The sequence below is a fragment of the Phalacrocorax aristotelis genome, chromosome 2 (genome assembly GCF_949628215.1).
Source record: "Phalacrocorax aristotelis chromosome 2, bGulAri2.1, whole genome shotgun sequence".
Taxonomy (NCBI): domain Eukaryota; kingdom Metazoa; phylum Chordata; class Aves; order Suliformes; family Phalacrocoracidae; genus Phalacrocorax; species Phalacrocorax aristotelis.
Genome location: NC_134277.1, coordinates 27722656 through 27750632, shown reverse-complemented (window position 1 = coordinate 27750632; position 27977 = coordinate 27722656). Strand labels below are relative to the sequence as shown.

Sequence of the window (27977 nt, the reverse complement as noted above, 5' to 3'; positions counted from 1 at the left end):
TTAACCTATCCTAAATTCAACAAATCTTCATGAATCTGTCTTTTAGGAATGTATGTGAAAGCCCTGTATGAAAATGAAGAAAAAATAGGTTGTATATCAGTGGCAAGTCTTTTTGGACACACGGACAAACAAAAACCCTCACCAAATTGTTCTTTTCAGTTAACTTAAGTAAGCCAAAGTCTGTTACAAACCCAGACAGACCTATTCCCACAGTCCTCACTTATAAACAATTTTTATCATGTATTTTAGTTTATGTGACAGTATGAGAATGCAAGGCACATAGCTAAGAACACTCAAGTTCTGTAAAATGCTAATTTCGACTTCACAAGGCATCTGAAAAGGAGGGGTCAGTATTCTGTGCCATATCGTATTGTTAACGCATTTAATAAACTGGTATCTGAGACACGTACCTAAGCTAGGTATGATTTAATCATATTTTATTCAGCTTACATTTAAAGAATCTGAATTAAATAAATAACAATGCAGCCAACCTCCCCAACAAATTATTTTTTTTCCTGTAAAAATTATTTTTTTTCCTGTAAATGAAGAGTCTCCACTAACCTCTTACTTAATCTAGCCTATGCTCCCTCTCAGCAATTAAAAGCTACAATCTGTTGTTCTTGCTTTACACTCCCTTCCCCACCCTCCAAAAGAAGCATCTAGCAGTGCCAAAATCACATAATTCAAGTAAGAACATTGTGTTAAGCATGTTTCTAATACAGAAATGTCCCAAGGTCCAATAATTCTGTTTTTTTAAAACAAAATACAAGATTTTCTTAAAGGCAATTCCCCCTACCTTTTTCAGTGAGTTCTAAGAAAGAAAAAAAAAAAAGGAGGCAGTTCCCAATCTCATTTTAAATGTTGTCACTTTCTTATACCATCATACAAGGTCATTCGCAATTTTTTTACTTCCAGGGAGACAAAAGAAGTTATGAGATGACAGCCCTCTAGTCGCTAAGATCCTACTACACAACAAAGTTCATAAAGTAGATGTAAGTGAGCAAAATAATGCATCAATTTATTGTAAAAAATCGTAATACCTTTATCCTGTAAAATATTCCTGCCAGCTGGGTGATGCAAAGGAGATGCTTCAGAGCTCTGCCCAGATTTTGAAGGAGAGGAAAGTGGAGTGTCTCCCCGAGCATGCAGGGAAAGGACACCTCCTTTGTGGTGCTGTCCTTCTTCTTGGTTTTCAGTTAGGTTGTCAAGTGAGATTGCTGCACTGCTAGCCACGGGGGAGAGGGAGGAAGCACCAGAATCTGATGCTGGTGAGGATGTTCTCATGCCTAAGGGCAGTGGTGATTTTGAAATGTGCATGGGACTACTGTAACTGTTTGACGGCTGTTGGTATAAGAGATTATAAAGCAGGTTATACCATTTAGTAACCAATCAGAGCAAGGTTTACTTTGAATATGCATTTTTTTATTAATTATTTAGCCTTCTATTTGTATGAAATGCTTTAGCAATTCATGCCATTACCTTTTGATACCACACACAGTGTTGTTTATTGGTATTTGGTTTCAGATGGAAGTCAGAACAGGACAAAACGACTGAATATCATAACAATTGCGTAAACAAATTAACAGATAGAGAAATGCATGATTCAAGTTCCTTTCACCTCCTGCATAAATGAAAGGACCAACTCTGCATTATAAAGCACACATAAATCAGAAAGCCCAGGATTCCTGCTAAAAAAAACCCCACAACAAAACCAAAAAAACAGGTGTGCTGACTCAAAGGGGACCGGACTCGCACATCACTCAAGGACAACCATAGCATACTGGCCACAGAGGAATAAATACTGCCTGTGCTACAAGGAAAGGACAAAGGCAGAAGATGAAATGACTTACAGGGGCAATCTAGAACTCCATAGGAAGCCTGAAAGAGAGGGTAGAGTCCTTCTCACCTTTCGTTCAAGGCTGTCCTCTCCATCAGTTGAACTGATGCTATCATACAGCCTTGTTCTAGAAGGCCTCTGCCGCTTGTTCTTCACTGAAAGCTGAGCTCGAGTCTTCAGAGCTTTGGAGTCCAGTCTCTCTGTTTCTGGCACTGCTTCATTGAAATCTGTACGGAAACATGATTTGAAGCTATTTAACAGAAGAATCCTTCACTACTTTTTCCTGGAATTGCAAGTACATGCACTTTGCATGTTTTACTTGTACCTGTATCTTCGTAACTGTTACAGTACACATGCAAAAATAAAAAAAGGTTATTTGCATAAACTGTCAACAAGCTTATCTATACAGATCCAGTAAGCGCATGGCAAAGAATCAACTGCAAATATTTAAAAATTCAACAAATGATTCCCACTGTTCCATGAAGGACCACACAAAACCAGCTGCACTAGCGCAGAAAGCAGGTCCACTTTGACTCCCTCAGAGAGACTTGCATGTGCTAGGCCTGCAGAGAGTTCTCCTCCATCAGGGCATAAAGCAAAAGAATCCTCATCTCACTACTCTGGAAATCCAGATTTCCCAGCATCTAGATGAATATACCAATTTAGACCCAGGGCATCAACTCATTTATTCCCAATCATGCCCTTTCAAGCCACCTGAGCAGGAGGGACTGGACTCCCATTTTTCCCAGAGCTGCCCAACTAAGCTTTTCCCTTTTAACTTCACCAGTTTTGCAGGCTGTTCGTCAAATTACAGAAGAAACATCTAGAGCAGCCCTCAGGCTGCTTTACATTTTATCATAATCAGAATGGCTTACAAATTTAAAGAAGATGACTTGTTCTCTCCTGTACTGAATGTCCACCAAAATAACCTTGTACAATATGTGCAAATTATGAGCAAGCAATGTCTGCAGTCAGTAGCACACAGAGAGTGATACAGCTAGTATCACTAGCTGATAACCATTTGTGACCGGATTGCTTTACAGGCAGCCTTTCACAGGATTATGAACAAGTGTTAAACTCCTTTCTTTGGAGCTACAGTGAAAGAGGTTGCTTACTCTATCACACTATCCCTCTCACGAGGGGGCAGCAGGGAGGAAACCCAATCCTCCTCTGGATTCTGAGGTCACCTCTTGTTCAGGGTTCTATGTGACAAACAAACAAGGTGCACCCCAATCCTTCTGCAAGTAAAAGCATCTTTTTGTTAGCACCTGGCAGTCTCATCTGTTACTTCCTCCCTTGCCACACTGTCCTCAGAACCATTATCTCCTCTTGAAGATTCTTATCTCTTTTATTCAGAGTTCCTTCAAACTCTTAAAATTTACATAAACTCAGGTAAACTTAAGTAAAACATCTCTGTCAGCACCAACCAGTGTGGTTTGATGGTTAACAGATTGATATGAGTGACCTAACACAAATTCAGCTTTGCCTCACCTGCAGTCTGATCACATCAGAAGACACACTGCCAAGCCTCTTTCTGCAAGCAGGAGTCTAGAGGACATTTGGGCAAAATCATTAGCAAGGTAGTATCACAGCTTTGCAGGAAGAACCCATCCATGAGTGCTGAAATAAACTTTCACTGCAACCAGCTGACAGTGATGTTGCATAAAGTTTATAATGACAATGAAAACAAAATGAAATTAATCCATCCAGAATGTCCATGAAAGGCACCCTGAATCACAGCTGTTCCAGGCAGGAATGGGAAGGCCATGATCTGTACAAGAACAAAGGGACTCTGGTTCTGCCTGATTAGAAGAACAACTATATTGTGTGGAGATCTAACATGCACTGTTAGATCTGTCATTATCCTAGTCTAACAGCTCAAAAACTCTCTGAGATTTGCAGTAAGGCAGCAGTAATTATCCCAACAAAACACAACAGAGAGTCACCGGAAGATCTAAGTGAAAGCCAGGCGATGTACTTTACTCTTCCACTTCTTAGCTCTACAAAGTTGCTGTATTTTCTGAACATCTGGGATTTGTACAAATGTTGTCTTCTAGTATATATACTTTAAAATAAAAAATAATGGGAAAAAACCCAAAACCCCAGTGCTGCATTATTTTTATCCATCATCAGAAAAAAGCTGGACTTTGTCACTCTCACGCTTACTCGCCGTTGTCTTTGTACATACAACTTTCTGCTGGAAAAATGATGAAAATCTATTTCTTTGGTTTTGAAGGGAAAGCAGTTTCAGATCCTTCCCATTTTGTCTACTGCCCAAACACCATTATGTGATACATGAAATATCTGATATAAAAAATGGAACAATGAAACCATCTTACTTGCCTAGTTTCAAAGCCACCTTATTTCTGAATGTCTTGTGAGCAAAGTATACTAAACACTTCATATATGGCTTGCCTCTACAGAGCTAACATAACTGCACTTTTCGTAATTATCAATTAGCTACTCAACTGAAATCTGAGTATTTAATGAAATTTAAGATTTTACAAAGCTGCAGGAAGACAAAACACATATTAAAAGGCTTTTTCACATTTTACACCAGACTAGGAATAGATTCTTTATGGTTTTAACCTTTTTTTTTGTTTTGCAATCCTCATACTACAAATCAAAGCAAAATCCATTAGATCGATTTGTCTAAATACTGCATTCATAACACATTAATTAATTAGAAGCTGATATTACAGACATTTTTGCTTTAAACAAATGTAAATGGAGACGTCTCAGCCTCACTGAAGCCAATGAAGAAACTCTGCCCAACTTGAGCAAAGCTGAAGTTTTTCCCACTGCTTTCCATGGCATCCTGACCTTCAGTCTCAGAGAACGTGATTTTACCAAGGTGGTGGCTTATCACCACCACCAAAATGGAGAGAGAGCTCTTGCTCCCCCTCCTGCTATCCAAACCCCTGGCTCTGAGTGATGCCCTCCCATCCCTCCCCTCCAGGATTTGGACTGCAGCTTGCTGATTCAAATGATTGACCCAGCGGGAACTATCCAATTTTAGTCTGATACTCCAACCTCTTCCCTTCTTAGATCAGTTTTCTGTTGTTTCAGTAAATCAGTGTGTGCACAGAAGTGTGTAAATGCTGGAACAGGGCAATGATAGAGGCAGAACCAGACGGCTGGACAAAGGCAGGGATGGTATAGAGTCTCCCACTTCAACAGTAATGATCTGTCAGTTCAGCTCAAACTGTCTCTTGAAATCAGGGCCACACATTGAGTTAGCATGCCAGTAAATAACTGAGGGGTGACACTCATTTAAACTAATTTTTATTTTTGCAGATTTATGTTGTCTTGATGTGCTGCAAAGACTTCCAGTACTATGTTTTGTTTTTCTTCTTTGTGTAAGAGTTAAACTCTACACACAGATGACACTACAGAATCATTAGCATTGGCTGACTTGTAATTATGCTTCCACCATAAGCAGTCAATAGGATAACTGCACTTTGCCATGACTTGAACTGTTTATATTTGTTCTTTCAGGTGTATGCACTACCATACATCCCTTCCTTTCACTGCTGAAATGAAATGATGCAAACTATTGACATAGCACTGCAAACACTTACTCAGCTAAGTGGTCATATTGGCTTTGTTTAAGCGACATACCTCCTGGGCCTGGAGCTTACTGCTCCCTCCACCCCAGAGCTGGGCTGCTCGCACATAACGGCAGCTCTCTGTTGTGCTGCAGGTACCTCGCTGTGCTTCAGCCTGCTGCAAAGAAAGAGCTCACACAGCATCAGTAAAGGCTCCTTCCTCCTCAGAGGCTGCATTTAAGTTGGCCTCTCACCCTCACGCCATGCACCCTGTGGATCCAGACCTGAGCCACAGCCAGACACGGACCTCCTGGCTTGCCCTCGGACCTGCCTCACCACCATGAACCTGCCCAGGCTCCCAGCTGACCCCAGGTTCCATCACTGGACCTGCTCTGCTTGCCACACTTGGTGCAGCAGGACTGGGCTGCTGTTGGGTGGTCTCTGCCCCAGCCACATGTGCTGTCACTCTCAGTCCCAGCTCCCTCTTCCACAGAAAGCTGCTGGCCCTCGCTGCTCCCTGGCACAAATGCACACTCCATATGTTTGTCTATGAATCTCCCAACCCACTGGGGAGCCTGATAAATCTCTCACGTAAAAGTCATAGCTGGTTTTATTTTGCTCTCAGAGACGATGTAATTAGACTTTCTTTCAGCAGGTGTTGAACCATGTGACTCCAACAGGCTTCCATCCAAATTATTTCAGTACAGCTGTGGAGCAGGAAAGAGTTTGCCTGTCCTCCCACTGTTTTTCCATTATATGGGCTGATAGATTTCAAAATCTTCTGTGAACTGATGTATCCCTGGGTATCCCAAGGCACCCAGAAAGTATTGCCATCAAAGCAGCTTGAACGGGCACTTGCACAGAGATGAGCAAATACTGTCAAAGTCAGCATCAGCACTGAACTATTTAGATTTCAAACCACTGACTCCTTCCAGTAAATTTTTTGATTCTCTACTACAGACACAGCTCATGACCACTAAACCAGAAAGCTACAATGCACTGTATTTTTCTGGACTCTAAGAATAAGTCATCGATTTGTAAGACACACAATCCTCAGGCTTCTAGTATTCCCTGGCAGAGCAAAGGAAGAACTCTGTGGGCCATAGTGGTTTTGATTTTCTCTAACTTCCACTGATGTTACTGGCAGCCCCTCAAACTCAGTATGAAGTTATGTTACAGCCTGAGGGGCCGTACAGTCTGGCTGGATGCTAAACACACCTGGAGCACTGGCAGTGGCAGGGACAGCTATGCTCGTATGTACACAACCATCAAGTCGCATCCATTAGGTCTTCCCGAATCTATTGCCTGCAAGAATGTAATATACACCTCAGATCCCACTGAAGCAAAAAACACACTTAGCATAATTTTAATTAAAACACATATTTTCACATAACCTGATTTTTTCAGGGAAGACAGACCTGCAAACTTCAGAATAAAATTACAGGATGTGGCTGCGTACATGCAGTCTCAACCCCACAAACCTAGTGCCGAGGCTCGAGAAGTGTGTGTTATATTCACCAAGTAAAATCCAGAAGAGAGGCAGGACCACTTCCATGAACGTCACAGACACAGCGTGCACAACACACTGCACCTGGGAGGAACTCTGCTCACTCTCCAAAGACATCATGAACATCTTCCCCGCCCTTTATAGCTCCTCTGCAAACATCCACGAGGTGATTAGTAAATACACTAATTATTAGTGATTAGTACTACGAGGCAATGGCAAATCCTTTTCTTAAAAGGTTTATACAAGGGTGATATGGAGACATAGGCCCTTTCTCTGCAGAGCAAGTATCACTACGTTACTGTCTGAGACATACTTAGAGACACTGATACAGAATTTACTGGCAAAGGTGTACGGAAGTCAGAGTGCTGCAGCATGTTTAGGGATCTCTTTATTTAAAAAAAGGGCCTTTCTTTTTCTCTTGTTAAAAACACAAATCCACCCTGGAATCTAAGGTCTAACTATGCTTTTTCTGCTTTCAAAAAATCACTGCTGATTGCCTATTTTTCCTAGCAAATAATTGGTGTTTGTATTCAGGTGGTTAAACTTGGGCATTTAAATTCACAGATCGTCTATTCTAACTCTCAGAAGTAGTGAAGACTGGTAACATTTCTCCAGGGGAATGTTTTTGCAATGAAGAATGGCAGCTCTTGGAAAATGAAAATTTTCATGCAAATACATAAATTGAAAAATATAAACTGAAAGTACCAACATGCAGAGTTTTAATGCTTTACATAGAATTTTCAAATTTTTAGAAAGAATTTTACACAGAATTTTTTTTAAACATGTAGAAATTCCTGGATTTCAGCTCTTGAGCCATCTATGTGTGCTGACATGGTTATAACAGGAAGAATAAACATAATTTTTGTGAGTCAGGTAAAGAAAAGCCACTTCCCCCTCCTGAGGCAAACTACTGAAAGGGTTTCTGTTAACAGCGTTGCTAAGTATTAACTATTTTGTAACACTTACTGAGCCTCTATAGCAGCAATACAGACTTTCTTGCCATCCTGAGTGCTTTTCTGAACTTCAGAGATTTCACTATAACAAACACTTGAAAGAAACAGCTCTGTGAAGATTTGTGGAAACCAATTCCACCAGGTCTGCACATCACCCAAATCCCATTTCAGCAGGACTAGCTCTTTTTTATACACTTACTTTGTTGAAAATGTAATTAATATTGATTTGTTTGTAGAGCAATATTCAGTTTGGGTCCACAAATGAAATAGCTGCTAAAATATAAATTTTAATAACACACCTTGGTGCTTGCTAGAAAATATCAATTTTAATAAAACATCTCTTTGCTTGCTAGAAAATAATTTATTTGTTAATGTAATGCAATTTTTAACCGGAGAAATAAATAAAATTATAGTTTATTTAAAATGAAAATCTATATAGGAACAGTGTGGTGCTCCCTTGTCAGAATCCCAACACCTCCGACACCTTATTTCACAGATGTAACTACACAGTAAGTATTGCTCCTGCACCAAACAATTTTGCTCCCAGGCTGTGGACCTAAAATCGACTTTAATTCTGCATATACTTCAACAGTGAAGAGCCACTTGGAATTACAGAACTTCAACTAAAGCTGTAGAAGTTGTCTGTGTATTTTCACTGGCGCAGCCTGAAAAATGGGAATTATCTTTTCTATGCAAAACAAGTAAAGTTACAGTCACCACGCTGACAGTATCTATCCAGACCTCAGTGTTGCCACAAATTGTTTTGGCTTTTTGGTAACGTAGAACAAAGTCTTACAAGTCTTATGTTGTAAATCAGGCTGCTGTATAGATGAATAAGATTTTTAATTAATGTGCTAGTAAAGAATTTGCATTTTAGTCACAAAAGGCTCCATCTTGAGAAATGGTGAGTGCCACCTACATGATTCCTTTTGATATCTGTAGCAAGGTGGGATCAGAACCTGCAGTGATCCATTCAAAATGGTAGATTTAATATTGTTTTTCTCATTCTGGTAACTTTGTTCTTATTTGATCATTGGTGGTTGGGTAATTAAGGACAGAGTTAGGAACACGGGAGAATACACAATTTTCTCCTACTTTATTAAAATAACAGAAGCATTGAATTAAACCTAAATGTTGATGGCATCCCACTCAAAGCTTTAAGAAATCGATAATGATCTTTACTTTATTAGCACTTAGTCACTTCCCTTTAACAATATACATTGTACAGCTATTCTATATTGGCATTATTTGGTGCAACCTTGATACAGCTGTCATTAGACAATGAATTTTGGAAAAATAACATCATCTCTGAATTATTGTTTCTTTTAAATCTTAAATTATAACCATGCTATTTACATACATATTAACAGGAATTATGTTTGGGTTCAAACAAACCTTGACTTAAGCCATCCAAGCAGGACACTTGCTTAGTATCTAGATTTTCGACTGGATCTCCTCTAGAAACTTCTCCAAAAGATGTCTGCCTTTCAAAAATGTTGTTGTTGTTGTTAACCTGGCTCCCATTTTGCTTCATTAGCCTGAAAACTTCTGCTTCCAAGTCTCGTATCTGAAAGAAATACAACACAGTGTTGCCCATAACACACATGCACATCTATAAGATATGGTTTTTTTCCAGAATATCAGATAGAATTGCCTCATTCTTCAAATATGAGGATAAATACTACTCACACGAGCTTGTAAGCCTTGAACCTCTGCAATGTGAGCTTTCTCCAAATCTTCTATTTTCTTTCGTTCGGCTTCCTGGCGTTTGATGAAGTCCAGTTCTCTTAGGAAAAAAAGATGCATTTGCTGTTATCAAAGCAATCAGATTCAAATAGCAAAGAAAATGTTCTGATATATCTCAAGCTACGCATCAGAAAAATTTGTCCTTAACAAATATTTTATTACTAACCTAGCAAGAAGAATGAAATGAAATTAGGGCAAAACCCTAAACAATTACTTAGAATACGTGAATGTGCTAGGTGAAGATATAAAAATGGTAAGAGGAATTTATCTGAAAAAAAAAAAATAGATCTCAGTTGTTCTAATTGATAATCAAAACAGTAAAATCAAACTGTATGGAGTATGACTGTACTCCTTCACAGAAAGGATATCTGCAAGTTTCCAGGTACGAATCTAATTTTCTAGTAAGCTACAAGGAAATCTGTTAGGTGACTTTAGGAGTCCGAGATAGTTAAAAACAACTGACTAGATCTTTTACTAATAAAAAGCAGAACAACAGAAGGGCTATCCAAGCTCATTCTAGCTATTTTACCTATTTCTTTTTATTTTGAAAATCTAAGATGTTTGTGATAGAAAGCACATAAGATGCCAGCTAGTTCTGGAACAGTCACAAAATTCTAAGATGGGTAATGACATTTTAACTATCTAAAACCCTTTTTAATGCGGCAGGATATTCAGTTCTGCACTCCCAGTTGTCACTTGACATTGCTGTATGTTTTCTTCTTTAAATTAGTATATTTTAGCACAAAGTGAAAAAGCTGCTGCTGCTGCAAAAAAAGAAATTTGGGGGAATGGAAGCTGTTATAGAAAAGTAAGATATTATTCTTGTTAGCCATCAGGGAGAGGGGACCAATGAAACAGAGGGGGCCAGGTAATCATCTAACTGATGAGCTGAACTGTTTGAGCTCAACTCAGCTCAAACATTCTTGGCATCTACAAGAAGAAGAAAAATAAAATGTAAAATGTAACAAAACAGTTTTCTTTTTGAAGTTACATTAGTACACAGCAGGAGGGAATCCAGCTGACACAATACCAATATAAATTGCTGCAAACCTTGCTAATCAAATGCTTTACAATGATTACTCTTGGTTGTTTGCAAACACATTGAGGTATCTAGTAATTCTGAAATATCCCAACCTGGAGTACCATAGACTAAGTCTTTATTTAGTTATAGTATTATTTTTCAACAATACTAAACTAATACTTGAATAATACCAACATTTTTCCACAATAAAGGGCCCATGTTTTTAATGAAAAAAGAGTGAAAAATAGTGTTTACCTCACAGGTGTTTAATAGTGGGTTTCATATTTCAAAATACATCACATATATGTTTCCTATCTGGCCACTAAGTTATTTGCTGAGCCTGGAGTAGCTGCTTACTTTTGCTGAAAATCCTTGATTAATTTCTTTGCCTTGTTATATTTCTTCTCCAGAGCCTGATACTGGCTTTGCGTCTCCTTGAGGTGCTCATTCACCGTGTGACACAGGGTTTGTGCCTCAATCCAATAACTCTCTAATTTCATCATCCTTTCTTTATTCTCCTCAATGTTCTGCTGGAGTTGGGTCTTCTCCAATTCCCACCTCACCTTCTCGTTCTCAGCAGCCTGCAGCTGAACAAAAGAGTAGAGACGTCAGTCAATAAAATGGTGCAAAGTGCAGCCTAATCGTTTAGGATGAATTCAAACAACATGAGTCGTGAAAATCAGTGAATTAATAGCTATAAAAGCAATATGCTAGCAGTGAAAAGAGCATTCAAAGACAAAGAACGCAGTCGGATACATACATTATTCTTCCTCATAAGATGAAGTAGAACTCCTGCTCTGTGCAGCCAGTGCAGCCTCTCTGCTTCTCTGGGATACACCAACATGCTTTAAAAATGTCAACAGTGGAGCGTTCAGGCAAACTGCAGGGTTAATCACTCAGGGCTGGGGATGCATTTTGCTCTATGCATCTGGCTCAGGTTTTAGAAAGCATTCATATGCTTCCATAAAACGAGAAATTTCTTATTTTGGAGGGAATCTGATTTCCAGGTTCTATATTTGATTTAAGAACAATTTAGAAAACAACAGGAAAAAACCCAATTGCATCTAATCTAACTATCTGCTTTTTTACCCAAATGAGAAAATCTATTGAATTCTTACGACGTCTATTTTCATGTCATAACCTTGCTTAATCTCAAAAGCCAAACGAAAGACATTGGAGCATAATTCAAAATTTAACATTGGGTCATAACCTAGAACCTTTTTTCATTTAAGCAATCACAGAGTTTTGCATCCAGTACTGAAACTATGCCAGAATTATTACACGGACAAAGAGAACCTGTTATAAATATATTACTCTTGTTTTCTTTAAACTTGCTTACCGACTTGTAAGGAGCTAACATGAAAAGAAAAATGTGCCCTTGCTGGTGAATATTTCAGGTGCTAATTCTACCAAACACACCAGCACTGCTTAACTCTATGACCAGTGCAGTTCCACTGTGAGTTCCACTATTTGGCACCAATGAAGTCCAACGACTTTTTGCAAGTGACCTTAGAGAAGCCCAAATTTTACTGCTGTGTTTATAATAAACCTTAGTTCCTTTGCTAGTTTTTTTTTTTTGTTAGATTTTTTTTGTGTTAGGCTTCTCACTTCCCAGCTGAAGCTAGCTGCAGGTTTGAATGTTTGGTGCTGGATATGGGTAGGGTTGTTCAGCAACTTGTATATTTTAGCTCCTAGAATTTATGGAAAACAAAAAAATGCCTTAACATCCTTGTTTACTTATCAAGACTGTTTAATTTGCTCTAGGGAGTTCTGCTAGCACCTAGGATGATGCACACAAAAAGAAAATAACTTGTTTGCAGTTTTCTTAGTAATGTACCTAAACTAGCCACGTTTTCTTTGGCTCTATTCAAAACATTAGGTAAAGAAGTCCAACACAAAAAGGCACATTAACCCTAATCTTGCAAATGGATTTGCACAGATGAATGTTTACACCCACGCATCATCGCCATAAATCAATGGGGTGTGGCACAATCCCAAGGGATTGACCGTGCGGCTCTGCTAGATTGGAACTGGAAAGCAGAGCAAGAAAAGATTTCTGACTTTCTGAACTGAAACAGCACGACAGAAATTGTCCTTACAGAAAACAGTTGCAATCTGGATTTTTTTTAAACAGTAATTTATGCAGATTTGATAAACATTATGCAAAAGACACAGTGAGTGCAAATAGTTGCTAGAGAGAAGTAATCATCTAAAATCTTTTTCTGAAGTACTATTTTCTCTCTGTCTTCTTTTTATTTCCTTTATAATATACTCAAACTCAAAGAGAAGGATGTCATTATAAAACCTAATATTACTCAACAACTGAATTATCAGTTGACTTCCCATAAAGGCTATTCTAGTACAGAAAATACAATTTATTTTTATTGCTATTGCAAATTTAATCTAACAAATAGCAACCAATTGTGAGGTGGTATTTTCTGGTAAAATGGTAAGCTTTTGCTTTCTAGAGTATCTTTAAAAAAGAACTGCAGCAATATGAAACAGCTCTTTTTCTTCTCTATATAAAAAAGTAATTTTTATTAAATACCTTTAAATAAATTAGTTTTTTTACAAAAAATGACAGAAACATAAACAGAATACTTTAATATCACCGGTAAATAAAAACCCTACTAACTTAGACTTGAATATTCAGTCCAAATATAATGTAGAAACCTGAGAATATGCATTAGAATTGTAAAACTAGAAATCTGCCATTTAGTCATTATAATACTCCTTAAAATGTATGTTTAATTGAAGCTACACAAGTTGGCAGTTTCTTTTAATAGCAGCACTTAAGATTTTACTTGAAACTTTGAATAGAGAATATACACCAAGACAAGATTTAGCTGAGCCACTGTGCTTCTTAATCAGCCTTTAATAAGGATGTTGACTTCTCCACCCACATAAAGATACATGTCTTCAGATCTGATTTTGCATGAGAGGAAAAAAACCAGTGTGTATTAACTGTATATTGATTCTTACCTTCGTCTTCAGCTTCTGAATTTCAGCTTCGGTAACCGCATGTTTGATTTGCAACTAAAATTGAAAATATAAAATAAACAAGTGAAGTCACAGAGAGTACTCCAGTATTTTTAAAGCCTGTGCTGCAAGTTGAATACCTTATTACATAGCAGAAGGCCTTGAAGAGTGCTGCAGTGCAGTAGATTGTAAATTAAAATGTCTAGCTTGCAAAATGACTCAGTCTGTGCAACCTAATTAAAGATAGGATGCCGTCTAACCACTCATAATTTCAAATCAGAACATCCAATCTGTTTAGCAAAACCTAATGTCTTATGCTTAAAAAAAATAGATGTTATCCTGCTGGGCACTGCTCTCCTCTCATGTGAATGTGAAATACCTCCCAGTGCTGTTATAAAGTCCCACTGCATTGATTAAAGCAGGCACGTTACAAAAAAGCAAACAGGGAAATAAGTGATTTAACAACTCAAGAAGTCAGGAGAACCTTGAGGGAAGATTCCACACGTTTATTTCATGCAAGAAAAAAGGTAAACTGATGCTATCCTTCTCCACCATTAGCTGGAGTTATTCTGCTCAAGCTAGCTATCTCAACTGAGAGCAGTTACATGGGAAACGGTAAAAAACAGGAAATGGCATTCAAGCACACAAAATGATTGCAAGTAGATTAACATCCCAGGCACTGTGCTAAAGGTTGTATTTACATTACCAAGCAGCATGCCACATTAACAGCGGATCTGTACAGTGAAAGGGCTGGTGCTGAGGACCTGGCATCCACCTGCACATTTTCCAGGGGCATTTGTTTTGGACTAACCTACATTAGCGTGATCTTGTGGACTGAATATTCATTAGCTCTTTGAGTGTATTAGGCAACATCCTGAAACATCTTTAGTTTCACCCCAACAGTCTGCTATTCCTGGGCTCCAAGAACACTCTGAAGTATGAATTGAGCCACAGCTTCAACAGCAAACCCTAATCCAAATGGAAATGATCATGCATGTGCACCCAAAACTGGTCTGCACCCAAATCCCTGCTGCTTTATTACTTAAGGCAGGCAGCATGGACAAACTTCTCACAGGCCCCAAAACCTTAAATCTAAAGCACTGTTTAATCTGAATCAGTGGTATGCGTGTGTTGGGTTGAGGGCAAGAGCAAACCCTGAATGACAGCCTGAGCTAGCACGGCAGTGGAGACAAACTTCGTTCATTATTTATGAATACCAGGAATAGTTACGGAAAAGCATGTTTTACATGGGGGTTACTTCTCTTACAAGACTAACGGAAGCCTTTGGGAATAGTTTACGTTGAGCTAATGGAGTACGTGAGGAAGTTGTACTGAACCAGAAACTATAATCTCTGGTGAAGCAATGACTACATTCTTGAAGACCAGGCTGTTAGTAAAAAAACGTATAAATAATTCAAAAGGGAAGTTCTTCTGGAGTAGAGGAGTAATTTTCAAAATAACAGGAGCCATCACATACCTGATCGGCACAAGTATCTTTGAGAAAGGCCAAGCTACTTTTGAAACTGCCTTTTCATGAAGCCTCTTGAGTGCCCTTCTTGTGGCATAAGAAATGCACTCTCTCAGACGCAGTTTGGTCTGCAAATCAGCCTTAACTGATCTGGTGAATAATCCTAGTCCTTTCTGGTGGAGAATTACTGAATTTATTCTGGACGGAATAAAGGAGGCACTGATGTAACCAGTTCCACCTGAGGAACAGTTTAGGAATCTTCTTTCCACCGCTCATTTCTTGGTCACTGTCTCCACAGGAGACTGTAAGCAGTTCTCGTCCCCAGAATCATCCGTTACTTACACTCACTTTTTGACTTTGCACTGAGAAGTATAACAAATCTTCAAGTGCTCAGTGAAAACAGATATAAGATTTAATTTCAAATGAAACCAGTCACTGACTGTAACAGCTTGCAGAAACATGTAAAATGTGGAGACACACCAGGCACACCAGCAGGTTGGAACATGCATGGGGCCAGACCGAACCTGACCCGAGCATGCAGGTAACCCATGGATCACACAGGGTTCCTGAGGCAGTGCCGCATGCAAGCAGGGTTACTGGTCCCAGATAGAGAGACACCAGTGCAGCTGGAAACAGGGCATTCGGCAGCCCTGGAGCTGGTGTTAATGGCAAGAAGTGGCCAGTGGTGCTACTCGACCCAGCAGACCAGGAAGCTGAGAAAAATATATACCTTTTTTTAATTACACATAGTAGAGGAAACTAAGGACATACTTTAATTAGCATTTGCAAGAGGTTACCTGCAATTTCTGAGCTCACAAAATCCAACCTCTGATCTGCAATTTTCAGAGACTGAGAACTCTTTTTTTCTCATCATTCCATTTCTGCTAGTAGTGAAAAATTATGAAAGACCATCTCAAAATGTTATGGTGTTTATAAAGTGCCCAGGCCTTTGCTTAGTTCTGCTACATCATTGTTTTGGAGTAAGATAAAATCAGGGGAAGGATGGATGAGCTAGACTTTGCTCTTTGCAGAGTTAATAATGAAATAAAAAAGCCTTAAGCTACCCGCTTACAGTCCATGCCCATCTCTTCTAAAACCCACAAACTCATAAGCAGCACTTAAACATCTTATTATTACATACAAATAAACTCCAAGTTGTTGCATAAATGACAATCTGCTCAGGTACAGATGGTTTTAACAGTTATTTTTATACTCTCTGTTATTAAGTTAAAATAAAATTAATACTGAGCACCCAGTCAGATCATTGAATCAGTACATGGTACAGCAGATCCCACTGAGGCAGAAGAAAAAAGACACTTTCCTGCTGAACAGACAAATGTGGAGCTGGACGTCTACTTTTTTCCTTTTTTTCTTTTTTTTAAATAACTAATTATGCTCGCAGAATAGATGAGAAATAACACATTTATATTTTAGACTGAACAACAGGCAAGGTCAACTGTTTGGCAAGCAAATCTGGAGTCCATTGTTAAAAATTTTTACACAAGTGTACTAATAGAAGAGCAGAAATACCTTATTCCATGTCCCATATAATGCCAAATTCTTGGCAGATACCATTTTGTATTTTTACATTTTCTAAGTCAACACAAAACTGTGAAGGCTTCATTTTAACGAAGACATTGTGAATAATTTTTGGCACACTTCCTTTTCAAAGATGTCTTAAAAAGCTGATTAATTTTCTTTAAAAATACAACTTTTCATAAAAAAATAATATATATAGAGAAAATGGATTGAATTAATCTAAGACTGCAAAAGGTAGAATGGGATAAAAAGCCAGCAGATGTTAAAATATCCAGAGCGCACTGGGAAAGAAAGTACCGTCTAATAATCTCCATGAAAACTTTTAGATAGTAATTAAATATTTTTAATGACGATGATGATAATAATAATAATAATACATATATTTTATTGAGACATGGAATATAATACCTAATTCTTACATAAGATGTCCCTTCTTCCTACAGATCTTGTCTCTGTTCAATCATCACAGCTAAAATAAAGCTTCTAGCTCTTTCTTTCAAAGCAGTTAAGGAAAATCAGACCCATTTTCCTGTTTTACAGCCAGGAAAACAAGACTTGCAGAAGACAGTGATTCACCCAGGAATGCCCATCTCTCTTCTCACTTTCATTCCAAAAGCAAGGCATTTCAAACAAGAGTGCTCTCAAAGTACATGAGCACATTTTTCACTGCAAAGACTGAATTCAACTAATTAGGTCAAACTATTATGCTTAAAGATTATGCCCAACCCACTTGTTCAATACTTTCATTAATCTCTGGAGTAAGAACAACAAAGAACAGTTATTCTTTAAATATAATTCCAGAAAACACTGTGTGGGCTTGTACAGCCTGATCGTGAACAAGTCTTCTAGTGTTGAAAGAATTCAGGGCAAATACCAAGAAAAATACATGTACTCACTCCGTAGCAGCCAACAAAATGCAGCTGTGTACTGTTAAATACAATCAATGAAACAAAAGTGGGATGCTCATAACAGCGGTAACCGTGTGGGTTAGTGAAAAAGAGTCCACTCATGAAGAAGCATTTAATGTTTCTTCTCAGGCTCTCATCTGCACTTAAATTGGGGGACCCCAAAGTCCCTTCTTTTGATCTCTACACCAATGTTTTGAGGCCATTACATCAGACAGGTCTGCAAACAGCTTCAAATCAGTTTGGACATGCTCAAATACGGAAATAGCCCAAGTTGATGGTAACTGTACTCAAGCATAGTTTTACAAGTTATTTATTCAAAGGTGAGTGTCCTGCCCATCACTGCATCTGCATAGCCTTGGTACAGGGGCACAATCAGAATGGTAGCATCTTGCCACTGCTTTGAGAAAGTATCACTATATGTGACACATAGTATTAGAAAATCAAGTAGACTGTTCTGCTAATTTGCCTAAGAGCCTGGAACTTGAAATATGGAGTGAGAAAATTATCATTTAAGTAAAGTGAAAAACTTCAAGAAACAACTATGAATAACAGTAGGCATCCAAAGGCTGAAAAGCGTCTCAGCAGAAAAGGGAAAGTCAATGACTGATTACTTTCCATATATTACTCTCACTAAAGAGTAGTAGCAACATATCTTTATAGAAGATAAAATATCTGGTTTGAGGGGAGGGAAGGGGAAGGGGAGAGGACCGGGGAAGAAGGATAAAAAGGGAGCTTCCATATTTTAGAACTCCTTTCTGGGCCAGGGTTCTGCTGCTCAAATCTCCTGTGAGGTTCTGGCTACTTTCACCCCTTCCATCTTCTTGTATTTAAAAAGAAAAATGTTCTTTATTGTCATCACAGCCTATTACCATGGGCTTGGATAAATCCAATTGTTTCATTGTCTTTATTTGCATCAGAATTCAGGAAAGCTCAAGAAAAAAATTACATCAAAAGCACAGCCTAAAATACAGAAGAAACGTTTCTCAGTACTTTAAGTTATGTGAACTCAATGATTACAATGAACACCACCAATTCAAGCCCCAGTTAGTATCAGTGCAAGCTATATAAACTTTGTAACCACAGAGTTTGGTAAAACACCAGCTTGAAATATGCCTGCTTCCCCAATACAGCATCTTTCTAAACACATGGGCAAACATATGACACTGCTGTACATTGATGAGTTGCTGTGTAATGGTATAGGATGAGCTCCATACGTCCCTTTTCAACAAAATTTAGCATTTGCTGTTTGGTTTTCCTGATAGCTTTTGACTGGAATCTTACGAAAAAAAACCACCAAACCCCCAAAAAACCCAAAAAACCCCCAATCTGCTAATAATGAATTAACTTGTACTTTGTCTTCCTGGGGTCAAAAAATGCAAACTACGTGCTGAGGCAAAGTAACTTCTGTGCTGAAAACTTAAATTATACATTATCCTCCATCAATGCAACAGTCACCTGAAAGCTGATGCTAAAACAACTCCGAAGAACAGTTCCACTTTTTTTAAGCAGAACTTCTTGACTCATTCAGAAGGACCAAGTATACAAACAGCTAGAAATCAACTCCAGTTTTCAAGAGAAAAAACAAGCACTGAGCAATGAGATAACTAGAAATCTAATTCCACTGAGACACTGCAGGAGTATTTTCTGATTTCTAACTTACCTCTTTGAATTTGTGAGCAAGCTTGCTGGTGTCCACATCACTGGGGGAGAACATGTCATCATTTTCAGGGAGATCGAACACTTCAATAGCCATGTCACCTCCCGGAAGGACAGGCCCCACGTCTTCATCTTCTTCATCTGTAGCATATTCCCCTGTCTTAATTTTATAGCATTTAAGAAATTCCAGTTATCCTCTTATTAGGCAGAGACTGTTCAAAGAGTAATTAACCTACTGTGCAAGCACAGCATACGGCATACAAAAAAGCTTATCTTTTTCTTTAGCTATAATCCCAATCCTTATGAATTCTACCAGACAAAATATAACTCCACAGTAGCATTTCAGAACATGGAAAGAGAGGAGTGTCTTGAGCACTAAGAATTTAGTGCTTGAGCATTACTGGCTCTATATTTCAGTGGTTTTCACCCTTTTCTAATCGAGGCCTCCTTCCCGTAGGAAGACCTCTCCAAATTTATCTCAGATTTCACAAAGAATCTTTTCCAGAGAGAAATAAAAGCAAAACAGGACCGACAGGATCTTGATTAGTCTTTTGTAAGCCACCTGGAGGAAGTAATTCTCCAGTGATACTCCATGTCGACCTGAAAATCCATTGGTTTGTTCTTTATAAACAAATGAACGGTAGAAAAGTCACACCCACACAGAAAGACAACAGTAGGAAAACGAAGCCCAGTGTGAGACAAGTTCAGAGACAGAAGTCAGAGTTTACTGGATTTTCTCCCTGAATAAGGAGCTGCTTCTAGCCATTTTTAAACAGAGAATGCGGGTGTTTCTTGGGCTGGTAAACCATGAGATGTGAACAATTTGCTGACAAAACAGAATTAAAAAAAAACATAAGCTACAAGCAGTATCTCAAGATTAAACGACATAAAACAATAATATTGAAAAGGAAAAGCTTGCAAGTTTCCTAGACAGCCTTTTGCACATACAACTGTGCTCATCTCTCCCCATGCCTAAGGTGGCTGGGTACCACTTCGCTTCAGCTGGGGTCCCTCTGGAAGCTGGAGCACGTCATGTAAGGATCACAAACAGCCTGCTGGCTATGAAAATGAGCATGCAAACATATTATAAAGCAAACATTTCCCTCAGGGCCACATCTGGATTTATAAAGCCTGGGACTCAATAAATACATGGAAAAGGAAGGGCGGGGGAAGGGGTGCAGCCCTTCTCATGTTTATACACCAAACACCAAAATTTTAACAGAACTGATCAAGGTTTTGTTCATGAGCTTCCAGTTCCTAAGATAAAGGCACATAATACTATTATCAGAAGTATATTCCCAGTAGTGCTGGGATTATCTATTGGTGTCATTTTTTGTCAAAAAATTTTTTCAGAACAGCAGCTAAGAAGTCAGATTTCCAAACAACAGTTCAAATCTCAACTTCTACCTTAATTTAGTTTTCCAGCTGTTGTTTAGGCTTATGTAAGTCTCTCAACTAAAAGCAGTGCATGGAAGCATATTAAGACTAGGTACACAAGTACACAGAGACAGAAAAGATATGTATGCATCCAACAACAGGGTGATACACTTGCAATAATATATCACCATTTACTGGATAAATAGCACACAGAGTCATAGAATCATAGACTGGTTTGGATTAGAAGGGACCTTTAAAGATCATGAAAAATCTATATGCTCCTTTTTGAAAACCACTAAAGTTTTAAAAAACAAAGACAATCAAAACACAGAGAAAGCATAGAATGATTTGGTAAAATCTTCTGATGTTAAAAGGACTATCAAAAAGAAGGTAAGCCACCAACATGCACAACCCATCCATACTTTAAATGTCACTGTTAATGCAAGCCATTTCTTAGGAGAGGTATCTCTGTCTCTATAAATAGTTACATATCCTCCAATGAAATAAACAGTAAACATTTAGTTTACATACTTTATATGTACTAAGAACCTCAGTAGTCTTCAACAAAGTTAACAGCTGGTTTTGTTTCCTTTTTCCTTATTTAAACAGAAGCAAAGAACACACAATCCATCTCACTGGCGTTCTCAGGCATGTCAGCATTACAGCTAAACAAAACAACACCTGAAATTAAATTTATCATTTTGTATGTCTAGATATCACACGCACACACAAAATCTTCTGTTGTGCTATACTTGTAGTAGCTTCTCTTTCTATTTTATGCCCCGCAGCTACTGTCTAAACAGAAAATTAGGCTGCTAACTCTCCTGGCTTTTTCCAGGAGCATATAACCACCTCCACACACCATCAGGGTGATGAGAAGTGGAACAACTAACTCTGAAATCCTAGCAAGGTTTGAATGAAATGAATTATTGTGGGGACAAAATATTAGCACAACCCATGTACTGCCAATTTTGCAGTCATTATCCCTGAAAAATCTGTAAGGTGATACATAGCTATCATTTCTACATGAAAAAAACATGTTGGCAGGTCCATCAGCAGTGGCACGGAAATGTCCGAAGCATGCAAAGAAGAGGCAGAAATAGGATCGTTAACTAGCAAACCCATGCGCAGTTTATGTAAAAAACCAGAACTGCTGAGCTACACATGCATTTTAAAGGTTTATATTAATTTAATGCAAAATCCTGATTATATTTACCAATTTCGGTAAAAGAATAAACCAGATGAGTTTAGTTAAAACTGCCTCCTTCAAAGACTTAAACTAAAAAGAAGTGCTTCATACAAAAAGAAAAACTAACACATATGAAGGACTAAGTTATAATGGGGAAAAACTCAAGAGCCAGCAATATCCTATTGGCCTCAGGAGCCAGAGTGTTTGCAGAAGGACATCAGACAGCTTAAAATGAACACAAAGGAAAATCTTGCCTCAAATTGTACATAATGAGTGTTGATGGGCACAGTCATTTTTGCGTCAATTAATGCAAGAAGTAGTCATCAAAGCAAAGCATTGTAGTTTGCTCAGGTAAACAAGCCAGCAGGATGACACAAACACATTACAGAACACAGAAATAAATGGGACTTCTGCTTTCGTCTTCAAAAGAAAGGAATCCGATCTTACAATCACATGAAACACAAATTACAGGTTCAAAAGAACCGATGTGTGCTTTAAGGAAATATATGCCATAAACTACATGAAACATACTTTCCCCCAAAAAATTACTTCTGCTGGCTTTTGTTTCACATGAAGCTACCAGAACCTGTTCAGACCACGTGCCAGTAAGCTAGTTGTTGTTGTAGCTGCCTGAGGTTTCTTGCAATACATTTTGTTTTCTTAGCTGTCAACAGCAAGAATATTTTTTTACTCAATAGTCAATGAAAACTTACATGCTCCTGAAAGAAAATCTTGGACTCTTCATTCTGGATTGGTGAGCAAAATTCATCCATGCAAAAGAGCTATTTCTCATTTCAGTAGCACCTAGGGCTTAGGCTTATCCCATCCACAGCAATATCTTCTGATATTAGCCATTCAATTTTGCTGTATGCTATCACAACGAATAGCATGAAATTATCTTTATAAACATGAACTGCAATTTCCCACTTTAAAGGGGAAAATGTGTTACTCACATTGTTTAACTGCCTTGTAAATTCTTAAAATGGGCCTAAAACTCCAAAGCAGGAAGAAGGAGCGGCAGCACCAGCCAGGATAACGCAGACAGACCTTCCCCAAATCACCATAACAAAGGCTGCATCAAGCTAAATCTTTTGTTTGTGCTGAAACTCTCCCACAATCAGGGAACACCATTTGAAGAACTATAAAAATAACTCAAGCCTACCGCTTAATTTCATAAATTGGATGGTTTATACTTAATTCTTTCAAAAGAGCAAAGAAAAATACAATGGTATAGTATCAATCATCGCTTTTACAGGAGTGCTTCTTATTAATGACGTTGGAAAAACTGTACTCTCTGAAAGACATTTAACAAATGTGTTCTTTAGGTGTTAGACATTCAAGCACATCACTGCAATATTTTTCTTTTCACGTGTGTCAAGATTTTCTTCAATGGTTCTAATGTTGCTTTGCTCTCAGAATATTCTGATAAATGTGAATTAAAAATGAAAAAATATTCAAAAGACTGTTAGTGATATTAAAATAAATTAAAATATCACTTGCATAAAACTACTTGTCCATGGCCACAGAGTGATTAGAATTCTGCAATATGTTACTAATTTCTCATCCTGCACTACCATACGCAGCCTTCAGGGAACAGGTCACCTGCTTTACATGACTTCTGCCATTCACTGTAGAATGTGAAGATAATACTATGTTCAAATCAAAAGTCCAAGAATGGCAGAATTTGACTAAAATGTGCACAGAACACTGTGTTAACATGGGGAAGTGAAAAGGATTCAGTCAAGGATACAGGTTCAGGTCATACTTAACACACTAAGTAGGAAACACAAAGACAGTGCCTACTCCAAAGCTTTTGAGTTTCGTTTTCTGACAGGATTCAATAAATTTAAAGGATGTAGGATTTTAGGGAGCTAGATGAACTGGTGATGAGTAAACTCTGCAGGTGCCTCTCTAGAGGCAGGACCTGAAACAACATACTCTCCCAGATTTATTGGAGATAGCACAGGCTCATTAGGAAATGCCAACACTGCCTATAGTAAGTAGTACTTGAGAAATAACTGATAGTACTGGCTCTCCTTGGCTCGTGGGAGCTTAACAACAAATCGTGAGCTGTTGCACGTTTATCCTGCTTGTTTTTGCATGGACCCCATTGTGGGCATCCCTTTTCTTTTAGTGTTCGTCAGTTCTGCACAAGGTTCTTGTGTTGTCATGCAGAGACTTAAATGAAGGAGCACCTGAAAGCATCCTGCAACCTTGTGATGACCTGCAGTCCGTGATAACAGCAGATTCTGAAGTGCAGGGACACAGGGCATTTATATAGCAAACGATGTTTCTTTCAGGATTACTTATATAGTAATTTGGAAACACTATGTGTATTACTGTGAACCTTTCCCAACAAATAACTGTCATGTAACATTCCTGCAAGGCAATGGAATAAGAAGTTACAGCAGACTAAAACATGCCTCTCTAATTTAGCATCTGACTCAAGTCCAGTGCACACTGGCTGGCAGAAGTCAAAATTGTCTCCATAATGCTGCTATTTTAAAGAACTTGGATCCTTCCAAAATAGCCAGATGCTGTTTGGGCTATGATGAAGACTGTCCTAATTTTCAAAGCAGAGGAAATCCAGCCAGCTGGTGGCACAGCAAGACAAAACACCAGGACTTGCACATGCCTGGCACATGCTCTCTTCCTGTGATTTGACCAGCTCTAGCAAACACAGCCAGGTGCAGTGACCCCAGGACTCAAACACAGATCACCAATTTCCTGCTCCAGAAATCTGATAAGTTATTGCTGTCTTTGTGATAAAGTCTCTGAGGCTCGGAATTTGACAGCCTCAATGGAGGGTTCAGTAAAGATCATTTTCTTGTTTATTTATTCAGCATTGTAGCTGGAGGTCCATGTTACTGTATTTCAAGAACTGTATGAAAGTTTGATAGCTCTAAGACTGAGCAACTCCTGTATAATTCTGTGCCACCTCAGCACGAAGCTCCTTACGTTGGCAATCCAAATATTCCTGAAGAACATGCAGTCAGAATCACTATCACTTTGAGGAAATGGACTTGAAAGGGTAGAGTTTTTTGTACATTTGTGGCTATTCACTCAGCCAGTGTAAATTGAGGTTTTCTTGCCCAAAAGATGCCCTGCTTACCAGACCCAAAGAAGGCTAGGCTGGCAGTGGTGTCTGGCATATAGCAACATAAACCCAGCCATGTTTGCCCTCACAAAGCAAGGTGAGCTCAAAGTAGTAATGCTTGCATTTGACGGTAAATAGAGTAGAAGTGCCTACAGTGACCAAAAATATATTTGAACTGTGTCTAATGTGCATTAGATCACACCTTCCGCAGTGTCAATTGCCTGCGAATGGTGCAAGGTATGTGAGTTTACTCGGATGACATGGGCAGGTGATAAAAAAAAATTCAGGGTTGCTGCAGGTTCCCAATAAAATCTACTTCTGGTAAGTTTGTTAATTAAGAAAGGGAACATGCCTCGTTGCAAACTTTAGTAACTACACTCCAGAACGAGCATAAGGTTTATCACGCCCCTCCCAAATATATAAATGGCATCCAGTAGGAAATGGGTATGACCTTCAATGATCTCAATGCAGTTTTTGAGAACGGCATTTGTTCTAAAGCCTAATTCCTTCTCCTTCCAAAAGAGATCTTTGATGATACTCTGGATCTCCCCTGGTAAATGTCTTTTCCTTTCTTCCTCCTCCTTTCCTCGCTTACTGCATAAAATTCCCCTTTGCACTGCAAATGCTAATGTCCAAAAAGCACATGTCATGGTCACAGAGGTGGTTGTCATCCTCAATGTAGCACTACGATAAGAAAAGATGCCTTTAATTCTGTTAATTACTTGGCCAATCTTATTTTCTATCATCCAAAGGCACTACCAACAGAAAACACTTCGTGCATTTAGGTTTTTTGTGTTAAACATTTATGCAGTGAACAGGGCCTAAGAGTTTGTAACCACTGAATTGTAAAGACCGCAAGACACATCACAAAAAGTATCTGATACCCGCTCATCCCCGTCCTCTCTCACTATTGTGCTAAGAAACACTTGCATGGTCATCAGTACAGAAGTGTCACTGTCAGCATCAGCACAGCAACAATCCTTACTGAAGGTTGAGGTACTGCCAGGATCAGTATTGATCTATATGGTTTCAACGTTTTCTTTATTGCCAGATCTTGAGTTACGACATCTGTGTGATGCATGAAGGTAAGCAACACAAACCTTTGAGATCTTTTGCAGGTGGATGCATCCTCCAGGTAAAAGGTGTAATGCATCAATTACTCACACAGGTCTGCCTTCAGCCACACGTCCCTCTACGTGCCAGTACACAGTGAGAAGGATTGGAGCACCTGGCGTTTAGGACACATCTCTCCTACCAATATGAAAGCTATCAGACTATGCTTACCATAAAATGGTATCACAGGTCTTCAAACCCTGGTGTCTACAGTGCACTGTGATGAGTTGTAAGTAGTCTCTTGTTCCAAAGGCTAGGGGGAATTGTCTTTTGTTTGTTTTTGAGGAGATGATAGAGTTCCTTCAGAAAATTAGTCAAGATCTTGAATTTTAATTCTAGACTAAACAGAAGTTAGAAGACTTGCATTTTCTATAATTTGAGGAGGGAACAGAGAGAATCTGGATCTTCTAGCCTTCATGGTCCCGCACAGGCACACATCCATACGCATTCCCAATCAGACAAGTACAACTTTTATTTATATGAGTTAAATATACACCTATTACAGGATTCATTCTAAAACATATGAGAATATTTTTATTTTTATATCAGTGGAAATTAAAGTAAGTGAACACATCACTGGAGCTAGATAGGATTTTTACTTAGCCGTCTGGGACACTTCTGATTGTTCTGACCTCTTGCTAGTTTAACAGTGTGTTTCAAAATCCAGGTCTTTCCTGATTTTATCTCAGAGTATTTTTTTCTCTGTTTCACTGTTTAGAAGCCTTGACTCAGGACCTAAAGGAAACTAAACTGAAATAAATGCAGAGCATGAATTCTCTCTCTCCCCTTCTCTGTTGTCTCCTTCCACAAATAAAATAAAAAATCTGGCCCAGGATGGAAACACACTACTAATATATGGAGTCTGGCATTTCAATTAATATTGCTCAAGATAATGCAGAATGAAGGTGGTATGCTTGGGCTATGTGGTAGCAGTTTGTTACAACTGCCTTTTACCTTAACCCAGCAGCTAATCTAGGGAGTAACACAGACAATAGTCTCTGAAAAAGTTCTCTCATTAATCTTTCCAAGTATCTTGGTATTTCGGCATATTAGGAATTTTTAGAGAATGGAAAAAAATGATGGAAAATTTATTACATAAAGTTGATAGTTTCAAAACCTTTGTATTGGGACATCAGGCACTAATTGTGAACATCAATACACGCTTTAGACAAGGTAGGTTAATTCTCTATCCTGTGGAATATCTGTTCACATAGAAAAAGAAAGCAGTGTGTGGAAGGAGGGGTCTCACCTGGAATTTTCAGAAAATTTCTTAACGTTTTGAATTAAGAAGAATATTGATTCTTCCAGGAAAAAAAAAAAAAGGTCTAAAACTTCCTCAATCCCTAAAACTTAGCAGGTGACTTTTACCACTTTTCACAAAAAAATAATGTTTCAGTGCACAAGCAAACCAACTTTATTCCCTTATTTCAGAAAAGCATATGCCTTCAGAGGAAGGCCAATGATTGCAGAAGCATCGACCGACCAATTTGGTATTTGCTCTTCTGGAACAAAACAGATATTTTAAATCCATGCTGACAAGCTTTTCAGTAACTTTGTTCTTCAAAATCTTTAAAAATCAGCAGCAGAGGTAATGGAGAGGGCCAGAAGTTGACCTCTGAGTGACAATTAAAAAGAAGGAATTAGGAACAGAAAGCAGAACATTAAAAAACACCAAATAGTGAAATGCTAGACAGTCTGTTACCTCATCATCATCTGCATCATACTGTGCATAATGCTGCTCCAGCAGCTCTCTCTGGCGGCGTTCTTGTTCTAGAGTTTGGCTAATCAGCTGCGCAACCTCACTCACTTGTCCCGGTTTTTCTCGTCCAATTACAAACCTATACAAAACATTAGTGAAAAAATATTACTCTTATTATTTTACCAAAGTTCTAGACTTTTAGCTCTGTCTTGTATAGAGGGTAGCCGCCTTCTCCAAAGATACATGGCTGTGATTATTTTAAATGTGTTCTGTGGATGACGTTTGCCAGAAGGGCACTGTGTGCAAGACTAGGAGTGATCAGACCATGGCCGAATTTACA

General features: G+C 38.5%; 1 protein-coding gene across 5 annotated transcripts in view; it reads right to left on the bottom strand.

The window, feature by feature from the left end:
• PPP1R9A (protein phosphatase 1 regulatory subunit 9A) overlaps positions 1–27977 on the bottom strand; it is a 154923-nt gene that overhangs the window by 16922 nt on the left and 110024 nt on the right. For 3 of the 5 annotated variants that reach the window (XM_075082855.1, XM_075082854.1, XM_075082856.1), the window contains exons 6-13: positions 27641–27776; positions 19167–19322; positions 13595–13648; positions 10970–11199; positions 9535–9631; positions 9241–9412; positions 1907–2064; positions 1041–1341 (exon numbers count right to left, since the gene is read on the bottom strand). In XM_075082855.1, the coding sequence (XP_074938956.1) occupies positions 1041–1341; positions 1907–2064; positions 9241–9412; positions 9535–9631; positions 10970–11199; positions 13595–13648; positions 19167–19322; positions 27641–27776 (1304 nt within the window). The remainder of the gene's footprint in view (positions 1–1040; positions 1342–1906; positions 2065–9240; positions 9413–9534; positions 9632–10969; positions 11200–13594; positions 13649–19166; positions 19323–27640; positions 27777–27977) is intronic. The other 2 variants (XM_075082857.1, XM_075082858.1) reach the window with 1 other exon arrangement.